The following is a 14,974-nucleotide window of genomic DNA, read 5'->3' as shown; positions in this document are numbered from 1 at the left end:
GATGTTGTAACTGAGTGGAGTGGGATGTTTTAACTGAGCGTAGTGGGATGTTGTATCTGAGGGGAGTGGGATGTTGCAACTGAGTGGTGTGGGATGTTGTAACTTAGGGGTGTGGGGTGTTTTAACTGAGGGGTGTGGAATGTTGTAACTGAGGGGAGTGGGATGTTGTAACTGAGAGGCGTGGGATGTTCTGACTGAGGGGAGTGGGATGTTGTGACTGAGGGGAGTGGGATGTTGTGACTGAGAGGAGTGGGATGTTGTAACTGAGGGGTGTGAGTTGTTCTATATGAGGGGTGTGGGATGCTGTAACTGAGAGGAGTGGGATGTTGTATCTGAGGGGTGTGGGATGTTTTAACTGAGGGGAGTGGGATGTTGTAACTGAGGGGAGTGGGATGTTGTAACTGAGTGGTGTGGGATGTTGTACCTTAGGGGTGTGGGGTGTTTTAACTGAGGGGTGTGGCATGTTGTAACTGAGGGGAGTGGGATGTTGTTACTGAGGTGTGTGGGAGGTTGTAACTGAGAGGAGTAGGATGTTGTAACTGAGGGGAGTGGGATGTTTTAACTGAGATGAGTGGGATGTTGTAACTGAGGGTAGTGGGATGTCGTAACTGAGTGGTGTGGGATGTTGTAACTTAGGGGTGTGGGGTATTTTAACTGAGGGGTGTGGCATGTTGTAACTGAGGGGAGTGGGATGTTGTAAATGAGAGCCGTGGGATGTTCTGACTGAGGGGAGTGGGATGTTGCGACTGAGAGGAGTGGGATGTTGTAACTGAGGGGTGTGGGTTGTTGTAACTGAGGGGTGTGGGATGTTGTAACTGAGGGCAGTGGGATGTTGTAACTGAGAGGAGAGGGATGTTGTGACTGAGGGGTTAGGGATGTTGTAATTGAGGGGAGTGGGATGTTTTAATTGAGGGGAGAGGGATTTTGTAACTGAGAGGTGTGGGATGTTGTGACTGAGGGGAGTGGGATGTTGAAACTGAGGGGAGCGGGATGTTGTAACTGAGAGGAGTGGTATGTTGTGACTGAGGGGAGTGGGATGTTGTGACTGAGGGAAGTGGGATGTTGTAACTGAGCGGAGTGGGATGTTGTAACTGAGGGGAGTGGGATGTTGTAACTGAGAGTATTGGTTTTGTTGTAACTGAGGGGAGTGGGATGTTGTAACTGAGAGGATTGGGATGTTGTGACTGAGGGGAGTGGGATGTTATAACTGAGGTGAGTGTGATGTTATGACTGAGGGGAGTGGGATGTTGTAACTGAGGGGTGTGGGATATTGTAACTGAGGGGAGTGGGATGTTATGACTGAGGGGAGTGGGATGTTGTAACTGAGAGGAGTGGGATGTTGTAACTGAGGGGAGTTGGATGTTGTAACTGAGTGGAGTTGGATTTTGTAACTGAGAGGACTGCGATGTATTAACTGAGGGGTGTGGGATGTTGTAACTGAGGGGAGTGGGATGTTGTAACTGATAGGAGTGGGATGTTGTAACTGTGGGGAGTGGGATGTTGTAACTGAGAGGAGTGGGATGTTGTAACTGAGGGGAGTGGGATGTTGTAACTGAGGGGTGTGGGATATTGTAACTGAGGGCAGTGGGATGTTATGACTATGGGGTGTGGCATGTCGTAACTGAGGGGAGTGGGATGTTGTTACTGAGGGGTGTGTGATGTTGTAACTGAGAGGAGTAGGATGTTGTAACTGTGGGGAGTGGGATGTTTTAACTGGGAGGAGTGGGATGTTGTAACTGAGGGGAGTGGGATGCCGTAACTGAGTGGTGTGGGATGTTGTAACTTAGGGGTGTGGGGTGTTTTAACTGAGCGGTGTGGCATGTTGTAACTGAGGGGAGTGGGATGTTATAACTGAGAGGTGTGGGATGTTCTGACTGAGGGGAGTGGGATGTTGTGACTGAGGGGAGTGGGTTTTTGCGACTGAGAGGAGTGGGATGTTGTAACTGAGGGTTGTGGGTTGTTGTATATGAGGGGTTTTGGATGTTGTAACTGAGAGGAGTGGGATGTTGTAACTGAGGGGTGTGGGATGTTCTAACTGAGGGCAGTGGGATGTTGTAACTGAGAGGAGAGGGATGTTGTGACTGAGGGGTTAGGGATGTTGTAATTGAGGGGAGTGCGATGTTGTAATTGAGGGGAGTGGGATTTTGTAACTGAGAGGTGTGGGATGTTGTGACTGAGAGGAGTGGGACGTTGTAACTGAGGGGTGTGGGATGTTCTAACTGAGGGCAGTGGGATGTTGTAACTGAGAGGAGAGGGATGTTGTGACTGAGGGGTGTGGGATGTTGTAACTGAGGGGAGTGGTATGTTGTAACTGAGGGGTGTGGGATGTTTTAACTGAGGGGTGTGGGATGTTGTAACTGAGGGGAGTGGGGTGTTGTAACTGAGGGGAGTGGGATGTTGTAACTGAGAGGAGTGGCATTTTGTGACAGAGGGGAGTGGGATGTTGTGACTGAGGGTCGTGGGGTGTTGCAACTGAGGGGAGTGGGATGCTGTAACTGAGGGGAGTGGGATGTTGTAACTGATCGGATTGGGATGCTGTAACTGAGGGGAGTGGGATGTTGTAACTGAGAGGAGTGGGATGTTGTGACAGAGGGGAGTGGGATGTTGTAACTGAGGGGAGTGGGATGTTGTAACTGAGGGGAGTGGGATGTTGAAACTGAGTGGTGTGGGATGTTGTAACTGACGGCAGTGGGATTTTGTAACTGAGGGGTGTGGGATATTGTAACTGAGGGGAGTGGGATGTTGTAACTGAGGGGAGTGGGATGTTGTAACTGGGGGAGTGGGATGTTGTAACTGAGGGGAGTGCGATGTTGTTACTGAGGGGTTTGGGATGTTGTAACTGAGAGGAGTAGGATGTTGTAACTGAGGGGAGTGGGATGTTTTAACTGAGAGGAGTGGGATCTTGTAACTGAGGGGAGTGGGATGTTGTAACTGAGTGGTGTGGGATGTTGTAACTTAGGGGTGTGGGGTGTTTTAACTGAGGGGTGTGGCATGTTGTAACTGAGGGGATTGGGATGTTGTAACTGAGAGGCGTGGGATGTTGTAACTGAGGGGAGTGGGATGTTGTAACAGAGGGGTGTGGGATATTGTAACTGAGGGGAGTGGGATGTTGTAACTGAGAGGAGTGGGATGTTGTGACAGAGGGGAGTGGGATGTTGTAACTGAGGGGAGTGGGATGTTGTAACTGAGGGGAGTGGGATGTTGAAACTGAGTGGTGTGGGATGTTGTAACTGACGGCAGTGGGATTTTGTAACTGAGGGGTGTGGGATATTGTAACTGAGGGGAGTGGGATGTTGTAACTGAGGGGAGTGGGATGTTGTAACTGGGGGAGTGGGATGTTGTAACTGAGGCGAGTGCGATGTTGTTACTGAGGGGTTTGGGATGTTGTAACTGAGAGGAGTAGGATGTTGTAACTGAGGGGAGTGGGATGTTTTAACTGAGAGGAGTGGGATGTTGTAACTGAGGGGAGTGGGATGTTGTAACTGAGTGGTGTGGGATGTTGTAACTTAGGGGTGTGGGGTGTTTTAACTGAGGGGTGTGGCATGTTGTAACTGAGGGGATTGGGATGTTGTAACTGAGAGGCGTGGGATGTTGTGACTGAGGGGAGCGGGATGTTGTGACTGAGGGGAGTGGGATGTTGTGACTGAGAGGAGTGGGATGTTGTAACTGAGGGGTGTGGGTTGTTGTATATGACTCGTGTGGGATGCTGTAACTGAGAGGAGTGGGCTGTTGTATCTGAGGGGTGTGGGATGTTTTAACTGAGGGGTGTGGGATGTTATAACTGAGGGGAGTGGGGTTTTGTAACTGAGTGGAGTGGGATGTTGTCACTGAGAGGAGTGGGATGTTGTGACTGAGGGGAGTGGGGTGTTGTGACTGAGGAGAGTGGGATGTTGTAACTGAGGGGAGTGGGATGTTAAAACTGAGGGGTTTGGGATGTTATAACTGAGAGAAGTGTGAAGTTGTAACTTAGGGGTGTGGGATATTGTAACTGAGGGGAGTGGGATGTTATGACTGAGGGGAGTGGGATGTTGTAACTTAGAGGAGTGGGATGTTGTAACAGAGTGGTGTGGGATGTTTTAACATAGGGGTCTGGGATATTGTAACTTAGGGAAGTGGGATGTTGTAACTGAGGCCAGTGGGATGTTGTAACTGAGAAAAGTGGGATATTGTGACTGAGGGGAGTGGGATGTTGTGATTGAGGGGAGTGGGATGTTGTAACTGAGTGGATTGGGATGTTGTAACTGAGAGGAGTGGGATGCTGTGTCTGAGGGGAGTGGGATGTTGTAACTGAGAACAGTGCGATGTTGTAATTGAGGGGAGTGGGAATTTATAACTGAGTGGAGTGGGATGTTGTGAGTGAGGGGAGTGGGATGTTGTAACTGAGGGGAGTGGGATGTTGTAACTGAGAGGAGTGGGATGTTATGACTGAGGGAGTGGGATGTTGTGACCGAGGGGAGTGGGATATTGTAACTGAGGCGAGTGGGATGTTGCAACTGAGAAAAGTGGGATTTTGTGACTGAGGGGAGTGGGATGTTGTGACGGAGGGGAGTGGGAAATGGTAACTGAGGGGATTGGGATGTTGTAACTGAGAGGAGTGGGATGTTGTAACTGAGGGGAGTGGGATGTTGTAACTGAGAGGAGAGGGATGTTGTGACTGAGGGGTTAGGGATGTTGTAACTGAGTGGAATAGGATGTTGTAATTGAGGGGAGTGGGATTTTGTAACTGAGAGGACTGGTATGTTCAAACTGAGTGGTGTGGGATGTTGTAACTGAGGGGTGTGGGATGTTGTAACAGAGAGTAGAGGGATGTTGTGACTGAGGGGTTAGGGATGTTGTAACTGAGGGGAGTGGGATGTTGAAATTGAGGGGAGTGGGATTTTGTAACTGAGAGGTGTGGGATGTTGTGACTGAGGGGATTGGGATGTTGTAACTGAGGGGAGCGGGATGTTGTAACTGAGAGGAGTGGGATGTTGTGACTGAGGGGAGTGGGATGTTGTGACTGAGGGAAGTGGGATGTTGTAACTGAGCGGAGTGGGATGTTGTAACTGAAGGGAGTGGGATGTTGTAACTGAAAGGATTGGTTTTGCTGTAACTGAGGGCAGTGGGATGTTGTAACTGAGAGGAGTGGTATGTTGTAACTGAGGGGTGTGGGACTTTTTAACTGAGGGGTGTGGGATGTTGTAACTGAGGGGAGTGGGGTGTTGTAACTGAGGGGAGTGGGATGTTGTAACTGAGAGGAGTGGGATTTTGTGACAGATGGGAGTGGGATGTTTTAACTGAGGGGTGTGGGATGTTGTAACTGAGAGGAGTGGGATGTTGAAACTGAGGGGAGTGGGATGTTATAACTGAGGTGAGTGTGATGTTATGACTGAGGGGAGTGGGATGTTGTAACTGAGGGGTGTGGGATATTGTAACTGAGGGGAGTGGAATGTTATGAGTGAGGGGAGTGGGATGTTGTAACTGAGAGGAGTGGGATGTTGTAACTGTGGGGAGTGGGATGTTGTAACTGAAAGGAGTGGGATGTTGTAACTGAGGGGTGTGGGATATTGTAACTGAGGGCAGTGGGATGTTATGACTAAGGTGAGTGGGATGTTGTAACTGAGAGGAGTGGGATGTTGTAACTGAGGGGAGTGGGATGTTATAACTGAGAGGAGTGGGTTGTTGTGACTGAGGGGAGTGGGATGTTTTATCTGAGGGGAGTGGGATGTTGTAACTGAGGGGAGTGGGATGTTGTAATTGAGGGGAGTGGGATGTTGTAACTGAGAGAAGTGGGATGTTGTAACTGAGCGGAGTGGGATGTTGTAACTGAGGGGAGAGGGATGTTGTGACTGAGGGGAGTGGGATGTTATGACTGACGGGAGTGGGATGTTGTAACTGAGGGGATTGGGATGTTGTAACTGAGAGGAGTGGGATGTTGAAACAAGGTGTGCGGGATGTTGTAACTGAGGGGTGTGGGATGTTGTAACTGAGAGGAGTGGTATGTTGTAACTGAGGGGTGTGGGACGTTTTAACTGAGGGGTGTGGGATGTTGTAACTGAGGGGAGTGGGGTGTTGTAACTGAGGGGAGTGGGATTTTGTAACTGAGAGGAGTGGGATTTTGTGACAGAGGGGAGTGGGATGTTTTAATTGAGGGGTGTGGGATGTTGTAACTGAGGGGACTGGGATGTTGTGACTGAGGGGAGTGGGATGTTATGACTGAGGGGAGTGGGATGTTGTAACTGAGAGGAGTGGAATGTTGTAACTGAGGGGTGTGGGATGTTGTAACTGCGGGGTGTGGGATGTTGTAACTGAGGGGTGTGGGATGTTGTAACTGAGGGGATTGGTGTGTTGTAACTGAGGGGAGTGGGATGCTGTAACTGAGGGGAGTGGGATGTTGTAACTGAGAGGAGTGGGATGTTGTAACTGAGGGGAGTCGTGTGTTGTAACTGAGGGGAGTGGGATGTTGTAACTGAGAGGAGTGGGATTTTGTGACTGAGGGGAGTGGGATGTTGTGACTGAGGGGAGTGGGATGTTGTAACTGAGGGGAGTAGGATGTTGTAACTGCGGGGAGTGGGATGTTGTAACTGAGAGGAGTGGGATGTTGTAACTGAGGGGAGTGGGATGTTGTAACAGAGGGGTGTGGGATATTGTAACTGAGGGGAGTGGGATGTTGTAACTGAGGGGAGTGGGATGTTGTAACTGAGGGGAGTGGGATGTTGTAACTGAGGGGAGTGGGATTTTGTAACTGAGTGGACTGGTATGTTGTAACTGAGTGGTGTGGGATGTTGTAACTGAGGGGTGTGGGATGTTGTAACAGAGAGTAGAGGGATGTTGTGACTGAGGGGTTAGGGATGTTGTAACTGAGGGGAGTGGGATGTTGAAATTGAGGGGAGTGGGATTTTGTAACTGAGAGGTGTTGGATGTTGTGACTGAGGGGATTGGGATGTTGTAACTGAGGGGAGCGGGATGTTGTAACTGAGAGGAGTGGGATGTTGTAACTGAGGGGAGTGGGATCTTGTAACTGAGGGGAGTGGGATGTTGTAACAGAGGGGTGTGGGATATTGTAACTGAGGGGAGTGGGATCTTGTAACTGAGGGGAATGGGATGTTGTAACTGAGGGGAGTGGGATGTTGTAACTGAGAGGAGTGGGATGTTGAAACTGAGGGGTGTGGGATGTTGTAACTGAGGGGAGTGGGATGTTGTGACTGAGAGGAGTGGAATGTTGTAACTGAGGTGTCTGGGATGTTGTAACTGCGGGGTGTGGGATGTTGTAACTGAGGGGTGTGGGATGTTGTAACTGAGGGGAGTGGTGTGTTGTAACTGAGGGGAGTGGGATATTGTTACTGAGAGGAGTGGGATTTTGTGACTGAAGGGAGTGGGATGTTGTGACTGAGGGGAGTGGGATGTTGTAACTGAGGGGAGTAGGATGTTGTAACTGCGGGGAGTGGGATGTTGTAAGTGAGAGGCGTGGGATGTTGTAACTGAGAGGAGTGGGATGTTGTAACTGAAGGGAGTGGGATGTTGTAACTGAAGGGTGTGGGATATTGTAACTGAAGGGAGTGGGATGTTATGACTGAGGGGAGTGGGATGTTGACTGAGGAGATTGGAAATTAGTGACTGAGCAGGGTGGGATGTTTTGACTGAGATGAGTGGGATGTAATGAATGAGGTGAGTGGGTTGTACTGCCTGAGGAAAGATAGATGTAATGAATGAGGTAGTGACAGATGCGAGTGGGGTTTTGTGACTGAGCAGATTGGGATGTTGTCACTGAGTGGTGTGGGATGTAGTGAGTTAGAGGAGTGGGATTTATTGTGTGAAGGGAGTGCGATGTAGTGAGTGAGGGGAGTAGGATGCAAGGACTTAGGGGTATGGGATGTAGCGACTGAGTGAGTGGGATGTAGTGATTGAGCGCTGGAATCCTAATTTGGAATTTTCCCATCTTTATATCACATGCTTGCCACTTGCAATCGGCTCTCTCTTTAAATGTGCTTTATGCAGGTTTTGACTCTTTAAATCTAAAGCATGTTGCATGTCTCTCTTCCTCTCACTCTTACCTTAGTTAAGATGACCTGCTTGAGACTTTCTCCTGCTTGATACCTGTAGATTTTTGTGCTATTTTCTTCAGTTTGGGGCTGGTTATCTGTCGCCTTTGTTCCAATCTCTCTGGCGGATACTTTCAACCAATTTTAGCTTGGGACTAGCTATCTGTCACTATTCATTTGGCAACATTCTTGAAAGCCAGCAGAGCTCCACAGCTTCTCACACAAGCTGCTGTCTTTATTCCTTCGTGTGTGCCTGTGAGAGATAGGTGCCTGCCTGGCACTCTGTTGCACGGCAATAGCACTATTTTATACTAATCTTGTGATTGCTTATTTAATAATTTGTAAACGCTCATTAGAAATGCCAGTACCTTTTTAAACTGAAACCAAAATTCATGTTGAACTCTCTTATCACAAAAGTACAGAAATGCTAAGCAAGCCTAAACCTCAATATATTTGCTGTGTGACATTTACTGAAGTTCATGTCAAACAGTTGAAATTTTCCTTTTTCCCCCTCTACTCCTCCCTCCCACCTCTCCCTCCTCCTTTATAGCAGATCCAGGGACGTTCCTAACTCCAGAACCAAGGGAACAATCGAAAATAAAAGAGTCCATTGATATTTCTCCCTCTGTATCATCAAAGTCTTCAAACTCAGGTATCTGCACAGTGGTGTTGTTTCAAAATGGTTTCTTCACTTAATTTGATTTTCATATATATATATCAGGGCAATTAATGAGCCAGATCATGTAAATGTGAAGGCAGGAATCATTCTCAATCAAATACATTATTCAATCTCTTGCAAACTGGATTGAAAGATTTCCAGAGAAAAAATATACGTAATATTCCATTAAACTAGACTGCATTGACTGAGGGAGTGATGTTGAATATCTTAACAGAGTGGAGTGTGGTGACTGAGGGGAGTAGTAATTAGTGTTTAAAGGGAGTGAGATGTAGTGACTGAGGGCAGTGTGATTTCGTGACTTAGCGGATTGAGATGTATTGAATTAGTGGAGTGAGATGTAGTGAGTTAGAGGAGTGGCATGCAATGAGAGACAGGATTAGTTATGTAGTGAAGGAGAGGAGTGGGATGCAGTGACCGAGGGGAGCTTGATGCAATGATTCCGGGGTTGGGATGCACTCAGTGGGGGCTGTGGGTTGGAATTACTGAGAGGCGGGATGCAATGACTGTGAGGAGTGAGATGGAATGAGTGAGGAGAGAGGAAAGTAATCCGTGAGGCGAGTGGGAAGTAGTCAGTGAGTGGATTAAGATTTAGTGACTGAAGGGAGAGGGTTGTCATGACTGAATGGAGTTGGTTAGAGCAAGTGAGGAGAGTAGGCTGTAATGAGTAAAGGGAGAGGGATATAGTGAGTAAGGTCAGTGGGGCGCAGTGACTGAGGGGACTGGGAGTTAGTGACTGGGGTACAATCAGGAGTGACAGAGCAAACTAACATTTGCGTGTTCCAAATTATATAATTATGAATAGAAACGTTTTCTAAACTTTGCTACCATTTGCCTGATCTCTTGAGCTGATACCCGCTCTCCAATCTCCCTTGTCTCCGTTCCTCATTTCAGATCCAGGGAAAACACCAACTCCGGAATCTGAGGGACAGTCGACTCGAAAATCCTCTCTCCCTGAATCATCCAGTCCAAAAGGATGTGAAGTATCAGGTATCAGTCTGGAGAGGAGATTCTACTTAAAATCTTCACACAATGTGATGGCTGCAAACTGATACTGAAGAGTCTGGGGTGTGCTGACTGAGGGGAGTAGGGTGCTGTGACAAAGTGAAACGGCATGTAATCAGCGGGGAAGTGGGACTTATTGACTGAGGGAAGTGGGATGTAGTCAGTGTGAGTAATTGGATGCGTTGACTGCGGGTGAAGTACGTAGTGGCTGATGTGAGTAGGACATGGGCTGAGCGGCGTTAGATGCAGTGACTTTAGGGAACAGGTTGCAGTGACTGAGAGGAGTGGGGCACAATGAATGAGGGGAGTGGGATGTTGTAACTGAGGGGAGTGGGATATTGTAAATGAGGGGTGTGGGATGTTGTAACTGATGGAGTGGGATGTTGTAACTGAGGGGAGTGGGATGTTGTAATTGAGGGGAGTGGGATGTTATGACTGAGGGGAGTGGGTTGTTGAAACTTAGGTGTGCGGGATGTTGTAACTGAGGGGTGTGGGATGTTGTAACTGAGGGGAGTGGCATATTGTAACTGAGGGGAGTGGGATGTAATAACTGAGGGGAGTGGGATGTTGTAACTGAGGGGAGTGGGATGTTGTAACTGAGGGGAGTGGGATGTTGTAACTGAGGGGAGTGGGATGTTGTAACTGAGAGGAGTGGGATGTTGTAATTGAGGGGAGTGGGATGTTATGACTGAGGGGAGTGGGTTGTTGAAGCTTAGGTGTGCGGGATGTTGTAACTGAGGGGTGTGGGATGTTGTAACTGAGGGGAGTGGTGTGTTGTAACTGAGTGGAGTGGGATGTTGTGAGTGAGGGGAGTGGGATGTTGTAACTGAGGGGAGTGGGATGTTGTAACTGAGAGGAGTGGGATGTTATGACTGAGGGAGTGGGATGTTGTGACCGAGGGGAGTGGGATATTGTAACTGAGGGGAGTGGGATGTTGCAACTGAGAAAAGTGGGATGTTGTGACTGAGGGGAGTGGGATGTTGTGACTGAGGGGAGTGGGAAATGGTAACTGAGGGGATTGGGATGTTGTAACTGAGAGGAGTGGGATGTTGTAACTGAGGGGAGTGGGATGTTGTAACTGAGAGGAGAGGGATGTTGTGACTGAGGGGTTAGGGATGTTGTAACTGAGTGGAATAGGATGTTGTAATTGAGGGGAGTGGGATTTTGTAACTGAGAGGACTGGTATGTTGTAACTGAGTGGTGTGGGATGTTGTAACTGAGGGGTGTGGGATGTTGTAACAGAGAGTAGAGGGATGTTGTGACTGAGGGGTTAGGGATGTTGTAACTGAGGGGAGTGGGATGTTGAAATTGAGGGGAGTGGGATTTTGTAACTGAGAGGTGTTGGATGTTGTGACTGAGGGGATTGGGATGTTGTAACTGAGGGGAGCGGGATGTTGTAACTGAGAGGAGTGGGATGTTGTGACTGAGGGGAGTGGGATGTTGTGACTGAGGGAAGTGGGATGTTGTAACTGAGCGGAGTGGGATGTTGTAACTGCGGGGATTGGGATGTTGTAACTGAGAGGAGTGGGATGTTGTAACTGAGGGGAGTGGGATGTTGTAACAGAGGGGTGTGGGATATTGTAACTGAGGGGAGTGGGATCTTGTAACTGAGGGGAATGGGATGTTGTAACTGAGGGGAGTGGGATGTTGTAACTGAGAGGAGTGGGATGTTGAAACTGAGGGGTGTGGGATGTTGTAACTGAGGGGAGTGGGATGTTGTGACTGAGAGGAGTGGAATGTTGTAACTGAGGTGTCTGGGATGTTGTAACTGCGGGGTGTGGGATGTTGTAACTGAGGGGAGTGGTGTGTTGTAACTGAGGGGAGTGGGATATTGTTACTGAGAGGAGTGGGATTTTGTGACTGAAGGGAGTGGGATGTTGTGACTGAGGGGAGTGGGATGTTGTAACTGAGGGGAGTAGGATGTTGTAACTGCGGGGAGTGGGATGTTGTAAGTGAGAGGCGTGGGATGTTGTAACTGAGAGGAGTGGGATGTTGTAACTGAAGGGAGTGGGATGTTGTAACTGAAGGGTGTGGGATATTGTAACTGAGGGGAGTGGGATGTTATGACTGAGGGGAGTGGGATGTTGACTGAGGAGATTGGAAATTAGTGACTGAGCAGGGTGGGATGTTTTGACTGAGATGAGTGGGATGTAATGAATGAGGTGAGTGGGTTGTACTGCCTGAGGAAAGATAGATGTAATGAATGAGGTAGTGACAGATGCGAGTGGGGTTTTGTGACTGAGCAGATTGGGATGTTGTCACTGAGTGGTGTGGGATGTAGTGAGTTAGAGGAGTGGGATTTATTGTGTGAAGGGAGTGCGATGTAGTGAGTGAGGGGAGTAGGATGCAAGGACTTAGGGGTATGGGATGTAGCGACTGAGTGAGTGGGATGTAGTGATTGAGCGCTGGAATCCTAATTTGGAATTTTCCCATCTTTATATCACATGCTTGCCACTTGCAATCGGCTCTCTCTTTAAATGTGCTTTATGCAGGTTTTGACTCTTTAAATCTAAAGCATGTTGCATGTCTCTCTTCCTCTCACTCTTACCTTAGTTAAGATGACCTGCTTGAGACTTTCTCCTGCTTGATACCTGTAGATTTTTGTGCTATTTTCTTCAGTTTGGGGCTGGTTATCTGTCGCCTTTGTTCCAATCTCTCTGGCGGATACTTTCAACCAATTTTAGCTTGGGACTAGCTATCTGTCACTATTCATTTGGCAACATTCTTGAAAGCCAGCAGAGCTCCACAGCTTCTCACACAAGCTGCTGTCTTTATTCCTTCGTGTGTGCCTGTGAGAGATAGGTGCCTGCCTGGCACTCTGTTGCACGGCAATAGCACTATTTTATACTAATCTTGTGATTGCTTATTTAATAATTTGTAAACGCTCATTAGAAATGCCAGTACCTTTTTAAACTGAAACCAAAATTCATGTTGAACTCTCTTATCACAAAAGTACAGAAATGCTAAGCAAGCCTAAACCTCAATATATTTGCTGTGTGACATTTACTGAAGTTCATGTCAAACAGTTGAAATTTTCCTTTTTCCCCCTCTACTCCTCCCTCCCACCTCTCCCTCCTCCTTTATAGCAGATCCAGGGACGTTCCTAACTCCAGAACCAAGGGAACAATCGAAAATAAAAGAGTCCATTGATATTTCTCCCTCTGTATCATCAAAGTCTTCAAACTCAGGTATCTGCACAGTGGTGTTGTTTCAAAATGGTTTCTTCACTTAATTTGATTTTCATATATATATCAGGGCAATTAATGAGCCAGATCATGTAAATGTGAAGGCAGGAATCATTCTCAATCAAATACATTATTCAATCTCTTGCAAACTGGATTGAAAGATTTCCAGAGAAAAAATATACGTAATATTCCATTAAACTAGACTGCATTGACTGAGGGAGTGATGTTGAATATCTTAGCAGAGTGGAGTGTGGTGACTGAGGGGAGTAGTAATTAGTGTTTAAAGGGAGTGAGATGTAGTGACTGAGGGCAGTGTGATTTCGTGACTTAGCGGATTGAGATGTATTGAATTAGTGGAGTGAGATGTAGTGAGTTAGAGGAGTGGCATGCAATGAGAGACAGGATTAGTTATGTAGTGAAGGAGAGGAGAGGGATGCAGTGACCGAGGGGAGCTTGATGCAATGATTCCGGGGTTGGGATGCACTCAGTGGGGGCTGTGGGTTGGAATTACTGAGAGGCGGGATGCAATGACTGTGAGGAGTGAGATGGAATGAGTGAGGAGAGAGGAAAGTAATCCGTGAGGCGAGTGGGAAGTAGTCAGTGAGTGGATTAAGATTTAGTGACTGAAGGGAGAGGGTTGTCATGACTGAATGGAGTTGGTTAGAGCAAGTGAGGAGAGAAGGCTGTAATGAGTAAAGGGAGAGGGATATAGTGAGTAAGGTCAGTGGGGCGCAGTGACTGAGGGGACTGGGAGTTAGTGACTGGGGTACAATCAGGAGTGACAGAGCAAACTAACATTTGCGTGTTCCAAATTATATAATTATGAATAGAAACATTTTCTAAACTTTGCTACCAGTTGCATGATCTCTTGAGCTGATACCCGCTCTCCAATCTCCCTTGTCTCCGTTCCTCATTTCAGATCCAGGGAAAACACCAACTCCGGAATCTGAGGGACAGTCGACTCGAAAATCCTCTCTCCCTGAATCATCCAGTCCAAAAGGATGTGAAGTATCAGGTATCAGTCTGGAGAGGAGATTCTACTTAAAATCTTCACACAATGTGATGGCTGCAAACTGATACTGAAGAGTCTGGGGTGTGCTGACTGAGGGGAGTAGGGTGCTGTGACAAAGTGAAACGGCATGTAATCAGCGGGGAAGTGCGACTTATTGACTGAGGGAAGTGGGATGTAGTCAGTGTGAGTAATTGGATGCGTTGACTGCGGGTGAAGTACGTAGTGGCTGATGTGAGTAGGACATGGGCTGAGCGGCGTTAGATGCAGTGACTTTAGGGAACAGGTTGCAGTGACTGAGAGGAGTGGGGCACAATGAATGAGGGGAGTGGGATGTTGTAACTGAGGGGAGTGGGATATTGTAAATGAGGGGTGTGGGATGTTGTAACTGATGGAGTGGGATGTTGTAACTGAGGGGTGTGGCATATTGTAACTGAGGGGAGTGGGATGTTGTAACTGAGGGGAGTGGGATGTTGTAACTGAGGGGAGTGGGATGTTGTAACTGAGGGGAGTGGGATGTTGTAACTGAGGGGAGTGGGATGTTGTAACTGAGGGGTGTGGGATAATGTAACTGAGGGCAGTGGGATGTTATGACTGAGGGGAGTGGGATGTTGTAACTGAGAGGAGTGGGATGTTGTAAAAGAGGGGTGTGGGATGTTTTAAGTGAGGGGTGTGGAATGTTGTAACTGAGGGGAGTGGGATGTTGTGACAGAGGGGAGTGGGATGTTATGACTGAGGGGAGTGGGATGTTGTAACTGAGAGGAGTGGAATGTTGTAACTGAGGGGTGTGGGATGTTGTAACTGAGGGGTGTGGGATGTTATAACTGAGAGGAGTGGGATGTTGTAACTGAGAGGAGTGGGATGTTGTGACTGAGGGGAGTGGCATGTTGTAACTGAGGGGAGTGGGATGTTGTAACTGAGGGGAGTGGGATGTTGTAACTGAGGGGTGTGGGATGTTGTAACTGAGGGGAATGGGATTTTGTAACTGAGGGGAGTGGGATATTGTAACTGAGGGGAGTGGGATGTAGTAACTGAGGGGAGTGGGAAGTTGTAACTGAGGGGAGTGGGATGTTGTAAC

General features: G+C 48.0%; 1 protein-coding gene across 1 annotated transcript in view; it reads left to right on the top strand.

Annotated features, from left to right (window-relative positions):
• Positions 1 to 14,974, top strand: part of LOC121274778 (serine/arginine repetitive matrix protein 1-like) — a 209,050-nt gene that overhangs the window by 179,762 nt on the left and 14,314 nt on the right. The window contains exons 7-10 of the mRNA XM_041182116.1: positions 8,572 to 8,673; positions 9,592 to 9,687; positions 12,789 to 12,890; positions 13,807 to 13,902. Coding sequence (XP_041038050.1) covers positions 8,572 to 8,673; positions 9,592 to 9,687; positions 12,789 to 12,890; positions 13,807 to 13,902 — 396 coding nt within the window. The remainder of the gene's footprint in view (positions 1 to 8,571; positions 8,674 to 9,591; positions 9,688 to 12,788; positions 12,891 to 13,806; positions 13,903 to 14,974) is intronic.

The sequence above is a fragment of the Carcharodon carcharias genome (genome assembly GCF_017639515.1).
Source record: "Carcharodon carcharias isolate sCarCar2 chromosome 38 unlocalized genomic scaffold, sCarCar2.pri SUPER_38_unloc_15, whole genome shotgun sequence".
Classification (NCBI taxonomy): domain Eukaryota; kingdom Metazoa; phylum Chordata; class Chondrichthyes; order Lamniformes; family Lamnidae; genus Carcharodon; species Carcharodon carcharias.
Note: the sequence above shows the minus strand (reverse complement) of the source record. Positions and strands in the feature narration are given on the sequence as shown.